The sequence below is a fragment of the Apis cerana genome, linkage group LG5, assembly GCF_029169275.1.
Source record: "Apis cerana isolate GH-2021 linkage group LG5, AcerK_1.0, whole genome shotgun sequence".
Taxonomy (NCBI): Eukaryota; Metazoa; Arthropoda; class Insecta; order Hymenoptera; family Apidae; genus Apis; species Apis cerana.
The window spans coordinates 5,291,118-5,316,537 of record NC_083856.1 but is presented as its reverse complement, the minus strand read 5'-3'; the positions used below and the strand labels follow the sequence as shown (position 1 = coordinate 5,316,537).

The 25,420-nt window shown below is 28.0% G+C and overlaps 2 protein-coding genes across 3 annotated transcripts; one reads left to right on the top strand and one right to left on the bottom strand.

The window, feature by feature from the left end:
• The first annotated feature begins 144 nt into the window (after nt 1–144).
• Nucleotides 145–15,494, top strand: LOC107996600 (G-protein coupled receptor dmsr-1). The gene is made up of 4 exons (XM_017054750.3): nt 145–725; nt 12,930–13,038; nt 13,178–13,362; nt 13,662–15,494. The coding sequence occupies exons 1-4, from the start codon at nt 145–147 to the stop codon at nt 14,068–14,070; spliced, it is 1,284 nt and encodes a 427-aa protein (XP_016910239.1). The 3' UTR covers nt 14,071–15,494.
• A 1,986-nt stretch (nt 15,495–17,480) lies between these two features.
• Nucleotides 17,481–25,282, bottom strand: LOC107996531 (Bardet-Biedl syndrome 4 protein homolog). 2 transcript variants are annotated; one of them, XM_062074604.1, is made up of 11 exons: nt 25,110–25,282; nt 24,814–25,001; nt 24,253–24,395; nt 24,065–24,177; nt 23,542–23,636; nt 23,248–23,410; nt 22,688–22,841; nt 22,044–22,166; nt 20,581–20,752; nt 19,895–20,070; nt 17,481–19,827 (listed from the first exon to the last, which is right to left on the bottom strand). In XM_062074604.1, the coding sequence occupies exons 2-11, from the start codon at nt 24,896–24,898 to the stop codon at nt 19,726–19,728; spliced, it is 1,326 nt and encodes a 441-aa protein (XP_061930588.1). In that variant the 5' UTR covers nt 24,899–25,001; nt 25,110–25,282; the 3' UTR covers nt 17,481–19,725. The 2 variants fall into 2 exon arrangements, with proteins under 2 accessions (XP_061930588.1, XP_016910099.2); XM_017054610.3 differs by having other exon boundaries at nt 19,895–20,088; nt 25,110–25,276.
• Between the last annotated feature and the right edge of the window lie 138 nt (nt 25,283–25,420).

Here is a 25,420-nt window from a genome sequence, read left to right as displayed (position 1 = left end):
ACGTACTCGTTCCGATATTCACACAGTCGAACGGATCGAAGAGCAAGAATCAGGGGAGGAAGAAATGGAGCGGATAGAAGAGAAATAGGAAGAAATAAAAAAGACATCGAATCGAGCAAGGATGCGGCCATCCCTCGAGATGCGATGCCTCGCCACGTACATTACGAGGATACCCGGCACTTGAACGCAACCCTTCTACACCTGAGTCGTCTGATTCATCGTATATCGACCATGAATCGATTGAACGCGAGCTTCTGGAACAGCTTGAACATCACGGACGAGGACATCGATTACGTGAACAAGTTCATGGATAATCTGTCGATCTCGTGCAACGACAATTGCGAGCAACAGATCGACTGCTACTGCAACGGGACCGTTCGGGATCTGGCGATCGAGTACAAGAATTATCACGGTTACGTTGCCTTGATGGTGTGTTTGTTCGGTACCTTGGCCAACATGCTGAACATAGTCGTGTTAACGAGGAAAGACATGGTCGCGACGCCCATAAACCGAATTCTCACCGGTCTCGCGACCGCCGACATGCTCGTCATGCTGGAATACATACCGTTCGCTATTTACATGTACATCGTTCTCCCAAAGAGGCAGATATTTCCTTACGGGTGGGCGGTGTTCGTCCTCTTCCATATGCATTTCACACAATTGCTCCATACCATCAGCATCGCCATCACGCTCACCCTCGCCGTTTGGAGGTACATCGCTATTAGGTGAGTAGTAGAATTCCGTATCCACGACGGTTGATGCGCTTTATTGGAAACGGCCACGAATTTCGAATTACGATCTTCCGTTTCGACCGGCCGATGCGTTAATCGAAGGTCCGGTTACTTCGTTCCATCGGTGTTACAGAATTCAATGCCGTTCCGATGCGAGATTCGATCAATTTGGTATTTGCAGGTCGAATTACGGACGTCTGTAATTTCACGTTTCTTTGTCCACCGTTGTCGTAAATTGGCCAATTAATTTAATGCCGCCTTTCAAATCGTATTTAATCTACATCGTTCGTTACAATTGTCTCGTAAATATCCGATAAATATATTTCACTCGGATGAAAAATTAAGCGTTTCGCGTGAATTGTAAACGAGATTTGATAATGATGGGATAATAATTCTGCTTTCCAGTTTCGTTCAAGATCCTCGTGATTGATTGAACTTTAACTTTAATTACGGAGCGATTTGTACGAAGGGAAATGGTTGAAAATTTTTACGATTTGATGATGAAATTTGGCAAATTTTGTACCTGGAAAAGATAAAAATTTTAGAATGGAAACAATTTACAATTACCTTGCTTTTCGCGTGAAAAATTTTTTTGACAATATTGAGAAAATTTGCGCAACGAAAAAAGGAAAAGGGAAGACAAAACTCGGATACATTGAGTGGAAATATTGTAAACGAAATATCGGTTTTCAATACGTTGAATGTTTGCATTTCAACATTGCGATTCTATATTTTTTTTTTATTATCGTACTAAAATAAGTGAAATTTATTTAATCCAACTATGTTCCATCACAAATTAAGGTCGCAAGATTCTTTCTTGAAATTATAAAATAAATTATAAAATTCGCAATTTTCTCTCCTCGACTCGATTTAACATTTAAGATTTATTTCTATCAATTTTCACGAATTTATGGGATATTTTGTATTAAGTTTCACCATTTGCGAGCCTCCTGTATCAAATTACATAAATCCACCACTTCCACGACTTAAAATAATCCTGACGACACCCTCGAGATCGAAATCTCTCTCTTTTATTGGGGTTTTTTTACAGACAAAATCACCACTTTCGAGACACTTTTATTATTATTCATTCCATATTCAACAAACTCTGGAAATATTTTCGTATATTCGTAAATGTTAAGCAATTGTTCAAAATTAATAAATATTTAGCCAATAATAAATTTCGAGGTAGTCAAGTTTTGCAGTTAATTACTACGGTTAATCAATTTTATAGGGCGTGTTTCATTACGAGGACACTGTTTCGTTGCAGTTCCAGCTAATTTTCGAGTCTTTTTTTTTTTTGCAAGTAAGTTTAATATCATCCACTTTGTCCACTTCTCTCTTTCAAAATTCAAATTTGAACGAGTTAATTACTCGTCCCTCGGTAATTAAGAACGGAATATCGAAAAATAAGCTTGATTATTTCTTGAAAAAGATTAAAAATAACGCAGACGGATGTCAAATTTAACCCGTTCCAGTTGTAATTCGTTGATGGATAATTGTTACCAAGATAATTGAAATATCTCTCTATCGGGCGAGAGAGAGAAAGAGAGAGCATAATCGAAAATCCAATTAGGTTAGCGGAGAAAATGAATCGAATTTAGCTTGTACACCTAAATAAGTAACAATTTGATCACTGGTCGTTATTAAATGTAACATTACACGTTACTAATTGATACTGTGTGTATACGTGAACCAACTATTCATTAAGCAGAAACTGAATATATTGGGTGGAACCGTACGTTTCGCTCAATTACACAGTGTTATAATTGTAACGCACACATGTGTCTAAGATTGTACACACGCCGATGATCAAATATAAAAGTTTACTTATTGCGGCGCAAAGTTCTCGCACTGACACTGATTTACATTGCAATCGATCCGTTTAATCGGTAAACAGCAAAATGATTGTTCGAAATAATTCTAAATAAAACGAGGGGTGTATTTTAATTATAACGAAATGTTAGAGTTACCGCTCGATAAATGAAATAAATCATGCTGGGGCACGCGGAATATTTGAATTCAGGTGTTGGAACAATTGACTAAATTGTGTATATGGGTTTATCCTATATTTGTGGTTTCGCAAAATTGGATTATCAACTTCTGAGAATGCTAATTGGTAGTAATAATCAAGCACGCTCTCATCTGCGCGAAGTAGTTGGATATTTCACCTGAAAAGAAAATTAAATTATTTCAGGGAACAATTCTGTTTAACGCGATATAGTTTCGCGTCTTTTTAAAAAACACGATTTAATATAATTTCTTTTTAATGGTTATTTCTTTCGTAATATAGCTTAATTTTTTTAAATGTATTATGTATATACAACACAGTTCCCTCAATTCATTTTTTCGTTTTATATAATCTTCTTTAACTTTAAATTTTAAGATGTATCGTCGTCGTTACGATTCTTTACGATTATATTTCAATTTTTATATTGCTGTTAATATCGAATTTTAAGAAAACTATAATGGATCTGTTTCTAAAAATGAATAATCTATATCGAAGATACGGCTATAATAAACTTTTATTTTTTTTTTCAGTAGAAAAATTTTCATTGTACTCGGTTATCGTTCGACTTCAGACGAGATTCAATCATACGCCCCAATTCGTTTATCAAAATAAAACAATTTGCGAGAATTTTTTTATATTCGAAAATATACTAGTTTGAGATTAAACGACACTATTTCGTTTATATTAGATAACTTTTTTTTGTAGAAAATAAGGAAAAATAGAACGAAATGAAATTAATAAAATGATATTTCCATTTGTAAATTAATCGTGCGATATTATAAATGATGAATTTAAGATGATCGAAATCAGGATAAGTAGAGAAAGATAATTGTGATCGATCAAGTAGAATAAGATGATCGTGATTAAATTTTAAATGTTTAATTTTATATACATTGTGATATTTTTTCAAAATATTATTGAAGAAAACAAGGTAATTTAATTTAATATGAGCAAATTTACATAACGTTATTCTAAATCTCGAATATTGATAGAATATCGTCAGATATATCTTGCATTAATTAATTTTTTACTTTTACATTTAATACAGAATAAAATCCTACGCAGAGTCATATAAAATATTTCATGTTCAATTCCATAAAATATTTAATATACGAGCAATAAATTGTTCTTTACATTCTCCTGTACTCACTAATAACGAATAGAGAAATAATGATCTGTTAAGAGAATTATTCATTTTTATTGTACAAATATTTTTACTCTATGTAGAAATCCATCATATATGTTGTTTGTTATAAATTGAATCAACCTTCTGTTTGTTTGTACGTGTATTCCCATGAAATCACGATTCACATCATAAATTGAAAATCTGTCAATCTCGTTCATTTTTCTCGCAATAATTTCACGAAACGATGATCAACCCTCGAAGCACGTTCAATCGTTAAACAGAATGTTACTCTTCCAGATTATCATATATTCTCGAATCGAGGATGAAAATGTAAAAAAGACGAAAGTACGTTCATTATCGATCGTTTGCTATGGAATTCTTTGTTTATGATTTTTTTATCTATAGAATATTAAAATATACACGTGTGCAATTTGAGAATAGGAAAACAAATCAATAAGGATATAATACGATTTTTTTTCTTTGTAAAGAAATGTATGAAAGAAGAAAAATTATATATATATATTATAGCAAGATTCTTTTTGATAATAGATCATAATACAGTTGACTTATCAACTGCCACTCAAAAAGAATGAGATCACTCGTCCCTTGATACACACGAAGAGCTTAAAGGGAAGCACTCTTAAAAGAAATTAGTAAAAATTAAAAAGTCAACTCCGTCGATAAGTGATCGACAGAACTTGCTTTGGCGGCTTGGATCATTTTGAATTTAAACTACGAAATCAGGCTATGTAAATTTGTCGAAGTGAGAAAAGTTTTACTTGTAATGCTTGGACAAGTATTGGTTTGAAAGTTAGAGACAACGTCGAACTAATAAAACAAGTTGGCGATAGCGCGATTGCAACTTTGATGCATACCTGCTTCGCATCTAATAAAACATTAAAGTTTCGCGAATAAATGAAACGATTCCGAATGGTAAAATTATATTTTACCATTATTAATGAAGGGGGTCGAGTTTAACGCAGCAAGTTTTACTCGCAAGTTTACGATAGAAACTGTGGAAACGTTAAATGCAGCATGAATAAACGAGTACACATTTAAAGAAGAAAATAAAACTAGGAGACCGAGGAATAGTCATTAAGGAAAAATGTAACCAGTTTTTCAAAAGTTGAACAAATACGATGTATTCACGGAAAATGTAACACATTTGTGAGACAATTTCGTATTATTATATTCTATCTTCCTTATAACAGTGTTACGAATTTAATACAACTTTTGTCAAATAACAAATTACATGGATATTACTTTGCAGAGTAGAGAGCTTGCTTCAAAATAGGGAGAGCATTAAAAGCGCTTCTCGAAAATCCTTGGAAAAAACTATTTAAATCAAACTTTTTTCAACTCAAAATAAAATTCAATAGATCTTACGGATAAAATATTTTGTTCCATTTATAATTTTTTCATAAATTTGACTTAAATATTATATTTTTATATTTTAATTTCGTTAATTAATCTTTCGTAATATGTTGTATCGAATCAGAAATTGTTTAACATTTGAGATTTCGAATGTGAAAATTATTTCACATAAATTTGTGTCACAGGTAACATTTATCTGTCACGAAATTATAAATTATTCAATTCCGTGGTGATAAAATTAAATTGCATACAAAACGTGAGGAAATATATATAAAACACATTTAATCAAGAATCATAAAAACTTTTTACAAACAGGAGAGGAATACATCTTTTAATAAAATTATTTTTCTAATTACAACTTGTATATTCGTGATACTGAAATAAATCGATAGAACATCGATTATAAGTAACGATTATACTAACATATTCCATTTTACAGTTTTAATTTTAATTAATTTTACATAGAATATACAAACAATATAAATCTATTTAATTCTATCCTCTAGCTATAACCTTCCATCGAATTAATAACATATTCATATTAACATCAGAGAATTTCACGAAACATTTCCTCTAAAATCACAATAATGTCTCAAGTATAATAAATTCATTATTGCTTAATGAATTATTTATTTATTTTGTATTAAACGTAAGAAAATATAACCATATAAATAAAAACTCAAGCACAATTAGATACAATTATTAAAATTTCGTACAAGCTCCACTGTATTTCTGCTTAAATCTTTCTATCTAGCTATTTCGAAAGAAACGACCAATCATTAAACGTACCATTTCGAATCGCCGTTAAATCTTAATCCGTGAAATAGTAGCTGAAAGAAATCGAACACACTTGTGCACAATGAAACGTATCGATTATTCAATAAGAGTTTCCACGATGGTGGAAAAAATAACCGTGCATTAAGTTAAATTCAGTTGTACAACAGTAATCCCGAATGTATTTTCACGAACCTTGATACTTGGAGTATGTATTTTAACGCGATTATCGTAATTATATATATTTTCCTAAGCTGCAAGAGAGAGAGAGAGAGTTCGGTAAACGGTGCAAATTTAGATATTCGAAAACACGGTAATTTAATCTAAAGAATGTGTCGAGTGTAAATTATTGCGTTATTATCGACCGTAATACATTTCGCATAAAATTATTAGGCAATGGTGAATATTATTATTGGCAAAGATCAATCGCATCAATTATAAGATAAGCCAGATGGTCAAGAAAAATTGATTTATTTAATTTATTAATGGTTATTAATGGTCGTTTGTTATGCAAATCCTTCCGATATATCATGCGCGTGATTAGATTATATGGTAACCTCGTGGAAAATGTTATCACACAGTGAGATTAGAATGTTTGGAATATACATATACATTCAAGAAGCCGTATAAATATTTCTAAAAATGAAACATAATTCGTAGTTATTTATATCCAGTTATGGATTATCATTAATGAGATTAAAATGTTTGGAACGTATACGAGCAAGAAACGATAGATATTTCTAGAGTGAAGTATAATTTATCGATGCAATTCGGTCTAGGTTTCTTTCTTTTTTTCAAAAAAAAAAAAAATTAAAAAAGTTTTTGAATTTTGCACCCGAGCAAGCGAGTCGAAAAATTGGCGTATAATTCACTTTCCAACTTCAGTTCAGAATGAAAAAAAGTAACCCTGCTCGGATCCTTCCACGTCCAATAGGAATAGGAATACTTCGACGATTTTTTTATTTTTTTATTTTTTTTCCTCCACATTCGAAATTTCACACGGTAATACTCTGATGCGTGATTGTGTAACTTCCTCCTAACTCTGGTCAGATTTTTATAAAAATATTATTTTATTTTTAATTGCAATTTTTTAATAAAAATACGATTATGTGGGAATTCAACAATAAAGTTTGATAAATTACGAATAATTCACTATTTATCCGAATGTACTTCGTTTTAAAATTATTATACATCGTTACTGAATGGCAACAAAAGAATTATAAATTCATTCTGAAAGTTAATAAAAAATAAAAATATTTTATAAACATTAAACAATCCTTGATCTAATTACATCACATTTTCAACTATATTATTACATCTAATAAAAATGTATTTGCGTGACAAAATCGATTATCTTCCATTTTTTAACTTGTCATTATTGGAAAACAATTTTACACGAGAAATAGATCAGATGATCGCAACGATCATAATGAAAGGAAATGCAGCCAATGCAATTCCAAGAATATTGTTATATAAATCCCGCTGTAAGCATATTTTCTTTCACGAAACGTGAATTCTCCGCAATTTTACGGTCAACTTGACCATTTGCTTGCGCAAATAAGGCATCTGCATAATATTCCGCAAAGAAGAGGATCGTATTCCATTTTCATTCCTTGGACTATAATGGGAAAAAAAGACTTGAAAAAAAAATCACACGATTCATCTATTTTCTACAAAAAATAATCAAAACGCGGCTGACAAAACGAGTGCATATAAAATATCAAATTTTCAAAACTAATTCCCCTTTACAAAAGTTTCCTCTTATAAAAATTCTTATAAAAAATCTGCATAAGCACGATGCCAGATGTTTCAAATATTGAATCATATTGAGAATGCGCGGAGAAGAAATTGTGCAACGAATCAGAACAAAAAAAAATCTCTCGAATTAGTATCATGCGAAAAATTAATGAAGAAACATCGATAAAAAATGCAAAATCATGGAGAAAAGATAAGAGAATGTAACGAGAAACGATAACTCGGAACGTATGGCTCTAATATTTAACTCTAGAGGGAATTCCGGAAGCTGTGTCTTCTGCTTTTATCTTAACTTGTGATCGTTGACATCCTGTCCCTGCGGGAATCCAGAAGAGAAGAGGAAACATTGAAAAAGAGGACACGGAAAGCGCACTTTCTTGCATTTCTTTGGAATAAGATAAATTTGTATCGTGCTAGGATTATTTTAAACGATAAAGAGGAATAGGAATGAGAGAGAAATGGGGATCGGATCAATACATTCGTCCGCGTGAAAATCGGAAAATTGTTAGATCAAGATAAAATGGATATATCTGCATAAGGACAAAGATTTAGATTGATTCGATGTGAATTTATTTTAAACCAGTGAATTTATTTGTTAAATCGAGACAAAATACTATGATAGAATTTGCGAATTTGTATGGAAATTTTAAAGAAAGACATCCCTCTTTTTATATCTGATCATTTTATGGAAATATTTGATTTCTCGTGTGATCAACGATCCTTTTTATTTGTATATTTAATTATATCGTTTTGCCTGACTGGCATTATCGGGAATAATTGAATTTTAAATGATTTTAATATAAAAGAAACCCAATTATTTTCACGTAAAAAAAAAAAAAAGAAAGAAAAAAGAAAAGTAAAAAAATTAAATATCGATACGTTTACTAAATATTTATAAATTTTTATTTTATCACAAAATTAAAAATTATCTTTTTCAATTTAAATTTGAATCATTTTAAATTGTATTCATATTTATAAATTAAATATATTGGTTTTTTTTTATATCATACATTTAATTTGTAATTTATATTCTGTACAATGGTGTGGTATATTAATCTTCGTGACATAATATTTATTATTCGATGTTAAGGAGATAAATTTTTAATTACAATCCAATTAATAAACGACAACGATTTCGATATGTTCGTTTGCAAAACTGAAACGAATAATTTTTTTGGAACAAGCGTATTTTTAAACAAAGAAAATGTAGCAATCGATGGTACATACGTAATCAAATGGTTGAAAGAAAAAAACAAGACTTGATTTGCAGAATTTTTTCTATTTTTTATCACTACAGATCACAGCATCGATTCTTTTTATAATATTTTATGCGATCTTCTTTTATTCGAATTTCTTTTTACTCGATATTTAAAATTTTTACGATTTAATTTTTATGTCTATATATTCCTCAAACGTGTAAATATTTGAGATAATAAATTAAGTAATATCGTGCTGTTATTTATTTAGCTTCAGAAGAAATAGACAAAATTAGATAAAATTCCAATTCCGCTGTCCAAACATTTCTTTCTTAATTTAAAATATCTTTATTATTATTTATTCGAATTTATATACATATAAATCGATGAACTATGTCAATATAAAAATTCATACTTATTCCACGCGCGTGGAAAATAAATTTTACAGTCAAACATATAACTGATATGAAAGAAACTGAACGTTTTCATTCTGGATAAATCGAGTCAAACTGTTTATATTGTTCCAATAAATATTGAAAAAATTTAATTATCAATTCATCATATCAAGAAAAATGATATCAAGAAAAACTGGATAATGTATACCGCGATAACGGGATAAAATTTGAAATCAATAAACTTATCTATTACATATGATCAATTTATGGTCATTTTATCTAAAATCGTTTCTATCGACTATCTATATATCTGAACCTTCTAAAAGTTCTAAAACTACTTTTCAATTTCCACGAATGACGCGGTCTATCGATGAATCAATGTGAAGATATATATAATCCGTATATATTATACCATAGAATTTTCCATCGATCCTTCTGACATACGTATTATCGTGATGAAATTGATACTTGGATAAATTTGTAGAAATAATTCTATTCTATCCATTCATTCTATTCTATCTTTTATAAGAGAAAAAACAATATGTAAGATAAGAGATAAAAATTTAATAATTAAAAAGAGGGATTAAAAAAAAATTTGAGATGTAATAAAATATCAAGGGTAAAGAAAATATATAAGGAAAAAATATGGAGAAGAATATAAAATATAGACAGGAGCAAGAGGAAAATAAAATAAAATTTCCATAGACGTGTATACTCAAGAGAGATAGATTCCAAGTTGCCTTGGAAGGAAAACCGTAACGTTCTAAAATATTCTTGGATTTTTAGATGTATACATTAATAATAGAGAAAGATCAGTAAATTTATATGAGATGGAGTCTCAATTATGAGAGTGTCGATATAAAAATATTAGCATACCGTTCATGAACCATCTTTCCTTCTCTTTGTTGCTTCGTTTGAATCTCAAAGTATTTTTCATATCACACGTGTGATATTTTAAATTATGAACTGATCACAACTGATTAAAATATAAAAAAATAAAGGATAAAATAATCTGGTACAAAAATAATAAAAGTAAAATTGTCTTTAATTACCTTCTTTCACGAATATAAATCAAATAACGTTGAATACATCTCTATTATAAAGTTTCGCTGAAACTACTAAAATATAGATTTAAAAGTTTGAAATCACTTTTCCAATATTCACTATTTTTTGTTAATTTCGTTATTTATCCAAATTTAAAGTGCTACAAATAGCAATTTTAATTGTCTTTAATTTTAACAAATTTTATGTTTGAAAAGTTTTCAATCTGTATCCTAATGTGATTGTTTTTTTTTTTTAATTCTTGAAAATATTAATAATTTTTGACAGAAGTATATATTATCGTCCAAAAAGTTTGAAATTATTTTTCATTTTTAACGGTTGTAGCTTTCACATCCAGCTCTCTGCTAATTTTGTTATTTACGTTAGATTAAAATGCTAAAATGTCAATATTAATTTTGTTACGTTCATAATATCATAATTTCACTTTTTTCTTTTCAATTTTCAAACCTTTAAAACCTTTTTAAATACTTTTAACAATTTAAGAAAAATCGATATTACATCAAATTACCGACTTCTCGAGATCTATAATAGAGAAATAAATGGGGATGAAATGGGGAGAAAGAGATAATTTCAGTTTTAGAATATCGAACAACGAATATATTCGTTTCATCATTTACTTCGAAATTTAATAATGTAGACTTTTGAAACTCGTGGATAGTATTCACAAAGTGTGCTTGCTATAGACAATTCGTGTATAAGTTAGAAGACCATATTCGATTTGAACAAACTTTTGAATCTGTATAACAAACCAAGATGAAACGCGAGAATTAATTCGATGAAATTATAAATTCTTTTCGCGTATTCATACTATTTTAGAAATAAAATGATACGTTCTTAACAACACTCGAGAGTTTTAACTTCAAATACATTCGTATTTTTAAAATGGAATGGTGTAAAAACAAAGCACAATAAAAACAATGGATGATTCAATCAAAAGAAAAAAAGAAAAAAAAGATCGAAAAATGTCGATTCTCCAGAAATAATATTTAAAAAAATAAAAATTTTTTTGATGGAAAATATGAATTAATGATACGTGACAGATTTCTTATATACTTCAATTATTCAATATAAAGATTCGAAATAAATAATTTCTTAAAATGAAAATTGGCAATTAATTGGATCTTAAAAGGATTAATTACATTGTATTGAAAATCAAAGAAGTGGAAAAGACCAGAGAATTATCGAGACGTGAAAGAGATTATAGATCATTATATTTCACTCGTTCGATTAAATTGTATCAGCTATATATATCTCGAGGACCGATTGTTTCACTTCAATCGGATGGAATTCAATTTACAAGACATCTGTTTCATTAATTTCGATCCTTTATATTATTCTAAAATAACAATATTCTCCATAAAGTTTAAAATTGGCGTTCTTAGAAAACGAGTAGGAACGTGATATTTTTTAAATTTAAACTATAATTTCAAATATAATTCCAATTTCATCTCGAAACACGTATTACATTCGTTGATTTTTTTTTCTTACATTTCAAAGATCGAGCTTTGATATTTCTGAGATGATGAGCAAACTTTCGTTAATGTGAATTTCTGTATCGTCGATTAAATCTTTTTTACTACGAATATTCTCTAGATAAGTAGAAAAAAAAATAAAAAAATGTATTTTCAAAAAAACCAAATAAATTAGAGATTATGCAATGATTATGGTGCAATGTTATAAAGCTACGATAAAAATAACCTGAGCTTAAGCTTTCCAAGTAATATATGCGCATATGGGATATATAGAAGATGATTTAATCATTTCATTATATTTACACAGATGAGAAAAAAGAATCAAATCGTAAAAATTGGAAATTGCAAACACGTGGAATTTCACATGTTAATCTGAAAGATCAGAGCAATATCACTATATCTGATACGACTAGATCCTTGATTAATTATTTCAATTGCATAGATTGAATGACGATGGGATTTAAGACATCAAAGGAACATTTCAACTCTCTACTTCACCGCTATAAACGAATCTACGAGCGAATAATGAAATAAAGCTTTTCAATAAAGGTGAATTAGATGGGAACCGATCGATAGAAACTCTTAACTCTTTAAGTATTACGATCTCGAGAAAATTTGAACAAAAATCATGATCGAAAGGCAACGATGAAATTTTAAGATTTTCTTTTTTTTTTTTTTTTTTGCTTGATAAAGAATAAAAATAAAATCTATGCTCGATTTCCTCTTACCTTTAATTTTGCTTGCACACGTATGTGTTTTTGCTTAACTTTTTAAAATTAATGAATTTGAAATGAATTGATATCCTGTCTTTGGCAAATTCGAAATTTTGAAAAACATTCCTCTGAAAAGGGCTGAAGAGATGATTGAAAATTCAATTGGTGCACAAAAACGTTGTTTGACGTATCGAACAGTTCGATGAATCTGTATTGAAAATGAAATATCATTAATACAACGCATGATTGGAAAAAAATAAAAGAAAAATTCTGCTTAAATTTACGATACAAAAATCCAATCTTCTTTTTTGTTATCACAGATTTCCACAGTACAATACTTGGTGTACCGCAGCTCGATGCAAAATGGCTCTATGGAGCAGCTTTTTAGCGCCATTTATTGCCTGTGCTCCTAGTTATCTCGTATTTGGAGTAAGTAGTTTATTTGAAATAATCAATAAATAACAATAAATAAATAACCATTTACTTCGAAAGATTAGTCCAGTTATAATTAGATTTTCTTCTAGATAGATGAAATTAAAATTCATTACTTTTTATTTCTAATTCTCAGATAAGAAAGCAAACTGTAAATGAGAATGGCATCCTGGAAATCGCGTACATAGTCGATGCCGACTACTCCCAGCACAAGGACTTCTTCTACCAATTGAATTTCTGGATACTAGGGGTGGTGGTGAAACTTTTACCCTGCGTCATTCTCACTATTATTAGCTGCTGGTTGATAAAAGCTCTTTACAGGTATATTTTTACAAATATAGATCAGAATGAAACTAACAATTATTAACGTTACTATTTATAACAAATTAAAATTCGTTGACATTTCTTCTACCCTCTTTAATTCCACCCACGTAAAAGAAACAACGTTGTCATCGTGTAAAAGCTATTTAAAAAAAAAGTAGCTCGATTCGACGTTCCATCGATTAATTGCATAAAATAAAGCATCTTTGTCTTCGAGAAATATCTGTAAAAAGAAATAATGATATTAACAATAAGAATAAAAGAGAAATTAATTAATATCGAGTGCAATCGTGTTCCAGAGCGAAAGGGAGGAAGCAGGCTTTGAAGAGTTACAACCAGTGCAAGAACATCGCTGTAATGGGTAACGGTTTGATCCCAAAAAGGCCGAGCAAATCCGAGAGGAGAGCTGATAGGACGACAAAAATGCTCGTCGCCGTGTTACTCCTATTCCTGGTCACGGAGATACCTCAGGGTATTCTGGGCCTTCTATCCGGTGTTCTAGGCGATTGTTTCTTTCGTAATTGCTACCATAATTTCGGCGAGGTGATGGACATCCTCGCCTTGTTAAATGGCGCCATCAATTTCATCCTCTATTGCTCCATGTCCAGGCAATTCCGCACCACTTTCGGCCAGCTGTTCAAACCTAGAATCATGAAGAAATGGCAACCTGCCACGCAACAAACGGACGTGCAAAGCACTTACGTATGATGCAGGCTGAAAGGTCTAGAGACCACGCGTCTTTAGAGAGATTCAGAGTTAGCGTTATAAGTCTCTCTTGAATAATTTTTAATCTTATCCTTGGGAATCGGTATTATGGTGTTACGGTAGCGTATATTACGTAATAGAGAATGTTGGAGATGGAAATGTAAATCTGCATCATACACGATAGATGATAGGATGGAGTATAAATTTTTCTTCGCGTATAATGTGATTCACCTCGAGTGGTGTTCATAATATAAGTACATTTTTAATATCTCACCTCTAAGAGGAAGATCGAATTGGTTGATTTGCTGTTTCGAACTCCATCTTGATATCATCGAAATCACGTAATTTTTGCAAATGCGTAAAGAAGGATAATAACGAATTATATATTCGATATTCGAATCTTCGCGTTTCATTTTATCAAAAAATAGGATATGTTCTTAATAGACAAACGTGGAGAGAAAATAAAATACGTGAAGTAGGAGGACTTCAATTTGTTCTATCAAAAACAAATGCTGAAAGTTTGAATCCTTTCTTCGAGAATCTCACAATCAATTGAACTTTAAGTTTCGAGCTATTATCGGGGCTGACAGTCTGTTAAAAAAGATAAACTTGATCTCCTATTGAACTAAGGGAAACATAAACTTGATCCGTGCTCAAGTTTAATCGAAAATTCTGTAGCGTCAATATTGGAATTATTTTTCTTCTTTGCTTTTTGTATCATCAAAAATAATACAATAATGTTAATATTGTGGAAAACGATCGCGCGAATGTTAATTATTAAAATTAATATTAATGATATTGATATAATAATCGTTAAGAACGAAACGAAATAGAGAGCAAATATGAAAAGTAAATGCACGACGAGATTTATCAACATTTATTTCTCTTTTGTTTTATTATTCGTGTCAATAATATTCGTGTAATTTATTAATACACTATTGCGTGACGTATTTTCGTGTAAATTTAGATATCACTGAGATTATATAAGCTCATTTGTAAAATAAATATCGGAACGTTGGAGAGTTTCGTTCAATAAATTATACATCGTGATAGGAAAGGAAACGATGTTGCGTTAATTATGGATACTCGACAACGAATGATCATTTACGAGTTGCATATATGCAAGTAAGATGTACACCTATGTTCAAATATATTCGTAAGTAATATAATTATTCGTAAATAAGTATAACGGTAATATTAATGTTGAGCTCATAATTATTTATATAGCGTTTAAATGTACATGAAATTTGTAAATATGTCATCGAGAAAAGTTGCAGGGATAATTGTTTCTTCTCGTATGATTTTTTTGTATGAGAAACAGAGGATCGATAGATTTTTAGCTATTGAGCCCGGCTGAAAATCTATCCTTCCTTTCATTCGTAAACGAGAAATTATTTATAGATTATAAATAAACGTTTCTGTATTAATCGTTTTACTTTTTTCATCGTATCCCTTTTCCAATTTCGTGATATAACACGTGAGTATCGAATACAGCAAGTATAATCCAAATAATCCACTAAAATTGAAAAATATATATATTATCTTTTGTTAGATTCTATATACGCGTGAAACAATAAAATAGGAATCATTTGGGAATATTTCTTTTCATAAAATTTTCTATTTTCTATTTTTAATTTTTAAACGTTCTTGCTGGTCGAGTTAATATCGAGCTTTATCGGGAATTCTCTCTTTGAAATCTCTACCTTTAAAGACGAATACGAGATCTAATGAAAATATCTCAGCTAAGAGGAAATGTCGTAAATATCTTTGTCTCGCTAAATTAAAAGTTTCCTATCTCTCTACACGTTTTACGATGTTCTAGTCTGAAAACTGTTCGATCAAACAGTTGTCATATCACAAATAGTCTCCTATTACAATCGAAAACAACGAGAAAAAATTCTAATCGGTGGATCAAAGGGAATCGAATTTGTTGACCATTCGTGACACCTGAACGATTAATCATTTGAAAGTACGTAATCAAATGTTAAATCTATTTTACACCCACTTGTCATATATAAACGTATCGCGTGTCATGTTCAGAATGTAGCAACTGGTATAATCAAAATCATAGTGGAAACCATATTATATTCATGCACGAAGGTGTACAATTATGTAAATCATCGATCTGTCCTCCTGAATATGAATTAGATTTGAACGAAATTTATCTATAAATTAAATTAAAAAATAATAATTTATAATTATTATAATTGTATTTCAATTAACGTCATATTCTTTGTATGAGTAATTAAAATAATTTAAATAATGATGATGATTTATTAGAAACATAATAAATTGAATTATTTAATAATTATTTGAAAAATCGATAACATTTAAAATAATTATAAATAGTTATAAATGTAATAATAATTATGTAAGAATAGTTTAACAAGTAACAAATATCATATTTTAACTACAACAAATAAATTTAATTGTAAATACATTTACTTTTCATATAAAATGCTTTGTGTGAAATATTTGTGTTATTTAAATAACTTTGAATAAAAATTTGAATAAAATTACTTTGAAGAAGTAATTTTAAAATAATATAATTTGAGAATAATTTGAAAACGTTTGGATCTGATATGAATATTCAAAATATTAATGAATCACTATATTAAAACGGAAAGATTCACAATTTCGTGATGAGAGATTTTACTTCCATCAGACAATTTGATAATTTGCATTTTAATTTTATTAATCAAAATTATTTTCTTTCATAACGATAATAACCGAATTCAATCCTGAATTTTCCTCTTTTTTTCGTAAAAATTTTCGTCAAGAACATACAAAAAAAATCCTTAGAAGAATTGCATTTCTTCAAAAATATATTTCTGATTTCTTAGTTCAGATTAATAATATTTTGGATATAAAATTTAATTTAATTTAATTTCTTTAATTATGTTTATAATATTTCTTGTAAATTGATATTTCTCCGATTGAAAATTTTAAATATAAACTTTTGTTTATATTTCGTATAATTTCATCTAAACTTTGACTTTATTTATATATTAATATTAAAATGAAAATTGATATTATTCAAACTAATATTATATATAAAATTCGAAATTAATTGCTTAAAATATAATTCTCTAAACACTGGATCCAGATAAAATAAATCATGTAAGAAGTGTAATCTTTTTCTCAGATTTTCAGCTTCGAAATGATGATGTAAAAGAAAATGAAAATAAAATCGTCGGTTATTCTGAAGTACTTTTGCCATGTAAAATTTTCAGTACGGTTCAGTACATGTATTATTCACAGTTCTTTCCATTCTACACCATTACTCTACATCATTCTTTCACTTTACATCATTTGTTCACTTCGAAACGATACTCAAGTTCACTCGTCACGTAAAATATTATTTATTCGATCTATTCAGAAACGTTATATTTTTCAATGAGAAATAAAAAATATTATTCGTATAACACGACACTTTGATCTTTTATTTGATGATTTATGTGCTTACAAAAATTATTTCTCATTTTCGAGAAAAATATTAAACCTTGTATTTAAAGTATCTTAAATTGTATTTAGACTTATATTCTTTCTATACATATCAGAACTGCAACAGTGCATTATTTATCGGATTGAAGGAGAATTCATCGGTTTTCCTCGTGCTCGTATCTCGCAGAGATTGCTTCGTTCTGTATCGCCTTTTCTAATTGAGTTACCTCTCAACTTGTAATGAGAGAAGCACTTGCAAATACAACGTTCGTCTTTCATCGTACACATCTATCATCGAAAGGATTTCAATTAATTATTCGATATATTGGATCAAATTGCATACGCTTCCCTTTTCTCTAAACTCTTGTCATATAGAGATATTAAACAATTTTTGAATTAACGAACGAAATTCCATTTAAATCAATTTCAGAATGTTTCATAACATTCTCTATAATTATGTAACGATATATTGATTCTTTAGAACAATTCCAGAAGAATTTATTTCATTTTCCGATTGTTGAATAATCGTTTGTATTTCGTTCATAAAGTGAAGAAGTATGACTCTGTGATACGTTAATGAGGGATAATATTGTAATATTGTAATAATATTGTAATATTCTAATGATAAGGAGTCTTATAAAAGAAGAGAATAGGAGGATGAAAAAAGAAAAATGGACTCATTTTCAATCAACCCTTTGTTTTAAACAATCTTTTGGAGATTATTTTGCATGAGAAGAATAATTAAAAGACTTATGTTAAGAAATTTCATTAAAATAAATCTTTTTGTGGGGGACATGTATAAAAGAATCTTAAAGCATTATAATACTTCAATATATCACTTTGAATATTAAGGATATTTAATTAAGGACATCATTACTTAATTAAATTTAGGAGGATAATAATTTAATGATATTAAATTAATTTCTTGAGCGAAAATTCCTCAAAGATTTTAAATATGACTTCATTTTTTCAAATAAAGATATATAAAATACAATAGAAATTTATTATATATATGTATAAAATATATTTTATACACGCTTGAACGCTTGTAAAATTCTTTCTAACGATTCAAAAAAGGAATGGTCTTTTTTCTATTCTTCCATTTTAGAAAGAAAGTCAAACGAGCGAAATATTCCAAGCGTTATATTGTTTGTTCTATGTCACAGTATGTGTGAAAATCAAAAAGAAATTTCAAAATTTTCAAACCTCCAGCGTTTCGACTTAATGCACGGATGAGCATGGAAATAAACATTAGCGAAACGATTCAAAAATGCAACTTTAATGAAGTTGAATCCAAGAATTATGGCTACAAACTCAGAGAAAAAAGTTATTCGAACTTTTAATTAAGATATATACGTTCGTATTCCATTAACTGTAAAAACGATATCACACGTGACAAATCGTTCAAAGAAAACTGAAACAACTTATCATTTGTCTTACATAACTAATTTACAAGAACATAGTTTACTTCCATAATATGCTCATTTCCGTATTACGATTCAATGAAAATGTTACAGAATAATTCCTTATAAAGAAATAAAGGTGAAGGTGAGGCTTAATAAAGAATATAGTATCTATATAAGTCAAACAAAAGATAACCTAATGATTCTTAAAGACAAATCATTAATAACAATAATCGTTAATAATCTTTAAACGATAAATCGTGAACGAAGCAATATTAATCCTTGATATTTTTAAAATAGCACCTGTTGGAATAAGTGCTACGAGTTAATGTAGCGTTATCCAAAAAAACTTAATGAGGAAACTGGCTCTCCTTGACACGTGGAACGCGAAACGAGCAAGAATAAGCGACAAAATATTCAGTAGATAATGAATAAGAAAAAAGAAATATAGTCTATTCGAAAAATGTACTCGATACAGTATAAAATTATTTTCATCATCTGTAAAAACCTTCGTTTTAACATTTGAAACTTTTTTGGTGAAATAATAATTTCATATTTTTATACCTCCAATTTTCTTTGTTTCTCCTCGTTTCATTCTTTTTAATATGTATTCCTTCGTTATTTTCATTTTCATTATTCTCAATATTACGTTATTTATATCTCTATTGAAATATTCTTTTATAGAATTATAATAAGCTGATTCATAGTATCCACATCTAAAGTAAAAATTATAAAAAAATTTGATACACACGAAAGATTAAACAAGCTTTTTAGAGCAAGGTCTTTGATTTCAAGAAGAAGATAATCCGTTTTAAACTTCGTCCGAGTTGAGTACCCTCGTCTCCTCCTCTTCTTTACCCTTTACTCTTTCCTGTTGAAATTTCATCGACAATTTCTTTGCCGTCTGCGTTATCTACAACAAATATAGACAAGATATTAATAATTTTCATTCTCCCCGATATCAAAAATAAAATACTTGCCTGTTCGTCCACGTCAATCACTGCCGTAATATCATTCAACGCAGACAGAAGTTCGGCCGCCATATTTCCCTTGCCTTGTGCCTCCAATATTACCGCATAATTAATTAACACAAAGGGATCTTGCGGTGAAAGAGCATGAGCTTTTTGCAATACTTTCTCCGCACCTTCCAAGTCATCTAGACGTTTCAGAACGACTATAAGAAATTCGATTCAGCCGTTTTATTATCGTTTCATTATTACACCGAGTGACAACGGAAAAAGAAGAGAAATGGATATGGTTAGAATTTCTTATACTCGACAATAACACAATAACGACATATCTTTTATCGTTGTAAAAATAAATGTCGTCTTACTAGCGTTTCTATAAAAATGCGGACATTTGCTATTACTATTAAGAAGAATTTTTCATCAAGAAAATATTTGATAAACGTGAAGATAAAAGATGACTCATTAAATTAAATAAGATCAATTTGAAGTCAAAGGCCGACTTTAAGTGCAAATCCGCATTTATCTATTTGCTATAGGATATTTACAGCATAAAATAATCTATGTTTCTTTTTCAAAGAAATTTTATCATATTGTTATTTATTCTCTATCGAAATTAGAATTGATCTTTTTTCTAATATCTTTTCTAATTGAGAATTGAAATACTTTTCAAAGAAATTATATATATAAAAGAAACTTACTTCCAAGTAGAAGGTATGGCATTGAATTTTTTGGATCAGCGGTAATCGCAGAGCACAAATAAATTGCGGCCGACGCTGGTTGACCAGTAGTCAAAAAAACCATACCCAAATTATAAGCGGGTAAAAAAGCCATGGAATTGAGATAATGAGCTCTCTTCAAACAACTAATAGCCTGAAAATAATTAGAGTATTAAACCGATTTGTTGGACAATTACGGTTTTATGATCAATAAACAAGTGCATAAGTAAATCATGCGAAACAGATGATTATACAAAATAAATGATAATTATAATATATTATAAAGTATTATAGATAATAATATAATAACGAAAATTAATTATCAAAATTGAAAATCGAATTAATAATCCAAAATTAGTCGAAATACGACAGAATAAATATTCGATTATTGATTATTCAATTGAGAAAAATACTTGTTTCAATTCTTCTACATCGAAAGAAATCCATTTTCTTATCGATAAGGTAAGCTAAAATTAAGTTCTAAGTTTGATTCATTTAATTTCAAACTCTGAGTCCATTCAACTACGATAACGGCGAAGTAAATTTCTGGTTCATGTACGTTTCTTGGATTTTAAACGCAGAATTCTCTACTATCGGGATAGAAATATTTAATAATATCTGTAAATTCTATTTATTGTAGTATTTCGATAAAAAATAAAAAAGAAAATTTCTTTCTGTATTGAAAGAAAAAATTTGTCGTGATAAATATTTCTTTCCCAAACTTTTGTTGAGTTATATTAAGAAAAAAAAATAAATTCTTATATTTTGGATGATGTGATGTTTTTTAATTTTTTTTTTTGTATTATGCTAAACAAATTTTCTTTCAGAAGAAATGAAAAATATATTTCTTTCTCAATTATTGATATTCAATCGAATTTCGATTAAATATTCTCATAATATATTTTAAGTTGCTTTCTCGAGCAGTTCAGGTTCTGCATTAGTAAATAATTCAGCACATTATTTTCATTTTAGTAAATAATTCAGCACTGATTTTCTCTCGCTTCGACTACAACGGTTGCATTGCAAGTCTTTAATTAAGTTCTTTTGGGTCGCAAGTGCGTTCTAGTCACTATTTTGAAACTCCGCCTAGTATAGATATCATCCTCTTTAATTAATTATCGTCATTAATTTATTCGATAATATACATACATAGATTTATACATTCAGTATATACATAGATATCGTATATGAATAAAATTCATATTAATTCGCAATTTATTATATTCTCAAGAAAAAAGTTACAATTTCTTCTTTTTTAATTTTTACAAACATTGTGAATTGTATTTGAACAATATAGACGTTTTGTCACAATGTTATATTATTAAATATTATAATTTTCTTTTTATTGTGATTGTGAATTTTCTTAAAGCTTTTTAAGCTTTAATACTTAAATTATATTACAAATAATTATGTAAACATATATTATATATTATAAATGTACTTACAGCAACGAATTTCTGCTTGCCATAAAAACACATTCCGACATTATTCCATAAAGTATACGATTCTGAAATTGATTGTGCTGCCTGTTTGTATTTTGACAATGCAACATCATATTCTTGGTGATTCTGAAAATTATGATGAATATATTAACTGTTAAATAAAATGAATTTTAAATTATCTTTAATTAAATTCTTAAAAAGTATTATTGAAATACTGCACATGCTTTACACGAACACTTTGCTCTGTAAAAACTAATTTCATTTCACATCTTTATTCATGCCAGTGCAAAAACGAATAAATTATAGATAAACGAAAGAAAATCTTTCTTTTCAATAGAAAAATCTTTATAAGAAATCTAAATTTTCTATCTAAAATCAAGTTTGTTATTTATAAATATGTAAAAGATGTGCAAAGAAGATTCTCAAATATTTTTATCAAGTTCCTTAATAAAACAAAACTTTTATCATCAAATTTTTTTTGTTTAAACTTTAACATAATATTTAAAATGTTTTATCTTAAATAAAGATAAGAAAGTAAAGATAAAAGAAACAAAAATCTTAAAATGAATTGTTTAATATAGAAAAAATTCCACATTCGAAGTTATATCATAATCGATATATTTAAAAATATATAGAAATACATTTACTTGGATTATGTAAGCTATTGGAAGAATTGCTTTAGCATAATTTGGAGAATGAGCGATTGCAGTACCAAATTGTTGAAATGCTCGTTGGACATCACCAATTTTAAGATAAAGCAGTCCTAATTCGGTTGCAACTTCTATACTTTCAGGATTCTCGCTAAAAGAACCAAAAAATAAGATAAATTTTTAAGAGTATTTCCAGAAATTTTACGATTATCTATATTTTTAAAAATTTTGCGCCCAGTGAATTTTAATAAAAAAATTTTTATTCGATTAGTATGTTTCAAATATATAAAAAAAAGTAACATGTTATTCAATGATAAATTATTATTTTGCGTTGTTTTTGTTAATTTTGCATTTTTTTAATCTGAAATCTATAGTTAGAATTTGTAATAAGAGGTAGGTAGAACATAATACTTCGAAGTATTACATCGTAAACAAGAATATTCGAGACAATAATCTCGCTACGCTGAAGAATTAAATCTGCACGCCCAAGATGTTTGTGAAATAAGATGAAATGTTTATCATAAAATATATCAAAATAAAAAATAAATATATAATACCTAAGAGCAGTTATATAAGCGTTCTGTGCCTCTGTAACATGATTTTCGAAAAGACAAAGTTTGGCAAATGCAATGTAAGGTAGTTCATTTTTCGTTAATTCGATCGATCTTTTTAAATATTTTTTTGCTTCATATACCTGATTCAATTTCATATAACATTCACCTAAAAGATAAAAAGTAATAATTAAAACTAGTAATATAATAAGAAATTTAATATTTTTTTTATTATATCATTAATATTCAATTTTTGTATATTTATATTTAAAAAATTTGATGAAAAAATTTAATACATGCCTAAATTAAAATAAATCTCCCAATCTGATATATTCGATATTTTTTCAGCTTCCAAATACGCGTCGATTGCACGCTTGTGATTGCCCATTATCAAACTGTCAAATTATATATTATTAAATAATATTAATATTTATTGATATAAAAAATTAATACTTGCTTTTTATATCCTTCGTAAAAATATGATAACATACGATATGATTAGAAGTAATATTTATATTTTTATTAATTTTTCTTTTCTTATATATTATTCTTGAAATTTATTAGTAAACTTATATATAATACTTATATATAATAAAATATATAAATTTAAAATATATATAAACATATATATAATATTATTTACTATAAAAAAAATCATCATATAAAATCATTTTATTTGAATTTAAAACTACAAACATTTTTATATTACAATATAAATTAAATTGGATTATATTATTCAATATCTTAAGAATATTATAATTATAAAATGTGTGTATATATATAGTAATATTTATTGAATAAATCCAATATTTTTCTTACTTACAATGATTTGGCTATTTGCTTCACGTTATTAATATTCGTTGAATTGACGTTATAAGCAGCTTGAAAATAGTTTAACGAATCTTGAATTTTTCCTTCTCTTCTCAATATTAAACCCTATGAAAAAATTAATTTTCGACATTTTTATTTGAATATTAAAATTATGATTAATTATGTAAAAATTTTGCTTACTTTTAAATAATTCGCATATTCATTATGTCCGTTTGATTTTATTAATTCTTGATCAATTAATATTTTACAAGTTTTATATTCATGTCGCGTATAATGTCGATGCAACAACCAATTGTTGCTTTCTATCGCTGGTATTTCTGGTGCTAATTTAATACAAAATATAATATCGAATTACGTCATAAATTCATAAAAAAAATATATTGACATACTATATATTTAAAATAATAATAGATAATGGTGTATATATATTTTAATTTAAATTAAAAAACATATTTTTTATAAAATAATTATCTTTTCGAACGTAAAATAAAAATTACAATAACTGTTTACAGAAAATTTGTTTTATTTCATGCATTATCGTAGAATTTCAAATCTTAATGTTCTTATTTTAATATTTTTGTTCAAGTATTTCTATCTTTTTAACAACTACGATTTAATATTCAACGAATACATATGTATTTATTAATATTTGACAATGATATAATAATATAATAAGAATTTTGGATATATATATATATATGTATATTATATAAATAAATAATATAAAATGAACAAAAACACCTTTTTTTCCTTTATCATTTTTTAAACGCTGCGAAACAATTGTCTGTTGTTGAATGCGGCCATTACTAAAAATATTGTTAGTCATTATTAATATCAAAAGTAATAATCCGTGAGTATATTTCACGTTAAACGACAGATTCACTTGTGTTGTTGCTGATGTTTGCTATGACAACCCTTTTTTAGGTCTTCTTCACAAAGAATCATCATAAAATATAATATAAAATATAATATATAATATATAATTCTATGTATAGACAATTTCTTAATCTTTAGATTAAAAAAAGAAATAAATTTACCTTTTTAAGATAATGTTATAATTTTTAACATTGAATATAATTCGTCAATTATTCAATTGATCTTATTTTTTTATTCTAAATTAACATATAAAATAAAATTAGAAATTAATATTAAGATAACAAATACACAAAACTTTTATTATTTATTTGTCAAAAGAAATACATATATAGCGGTAACCAAAAAACATTTAGTATTGTGATTATATGTAAGAAAAATAATTATCAAATAAAAATTCCAGTTAAAAAATTATGAAAATAATTTTAAAATAATAGAAATGAATATTATATATATTACTGAAATTAAAATTAAA

Bases quoted from the DNA above. Each gene is read 5' to 3' on its own strand.
- LOC107996600 (XM_017054750.3), top strand. From the start codon at position 145: ATGCCTCGCCACGTACATTACGAGGATACCCGGCACTTGAACGCAACC. The intron at 726-12,929 runs GTGAGTAGTAGA...TTGTTATCACAG, and splicing joins TGGAGGTACATCGCTATTAG to ATTTCCACAGTACAATACTT. The intron at 13,363-13,661 runs GTATATTTTTAC...ATCGTGTTCCAG, and splicing joins TTGATAAAAGCTCTTTACAG to AGCGAAAGGGAGGAAGCAGG.
- LOC107996531 (XM_017054610.3), bottom strand. From the start codon at position 24,898: ATGACTAACAATATTTTTAGTAATGGCCGCATTCAACAACAGACAATT. The intron at 22,167-22,687 runs GTAAATGTATTT...CATAATTTTCAG, and splicing joins CAATAGCTTACATAATCCAA to AATCACCAAGAATATGATGT. The intron at 19,828-19,894 runs GCAAGTATTTTA...TATTTGTTGTAG, and splicing joins TGATTGACGTGGACGAACAG to ATAACGCAGACGGCAAAGAA.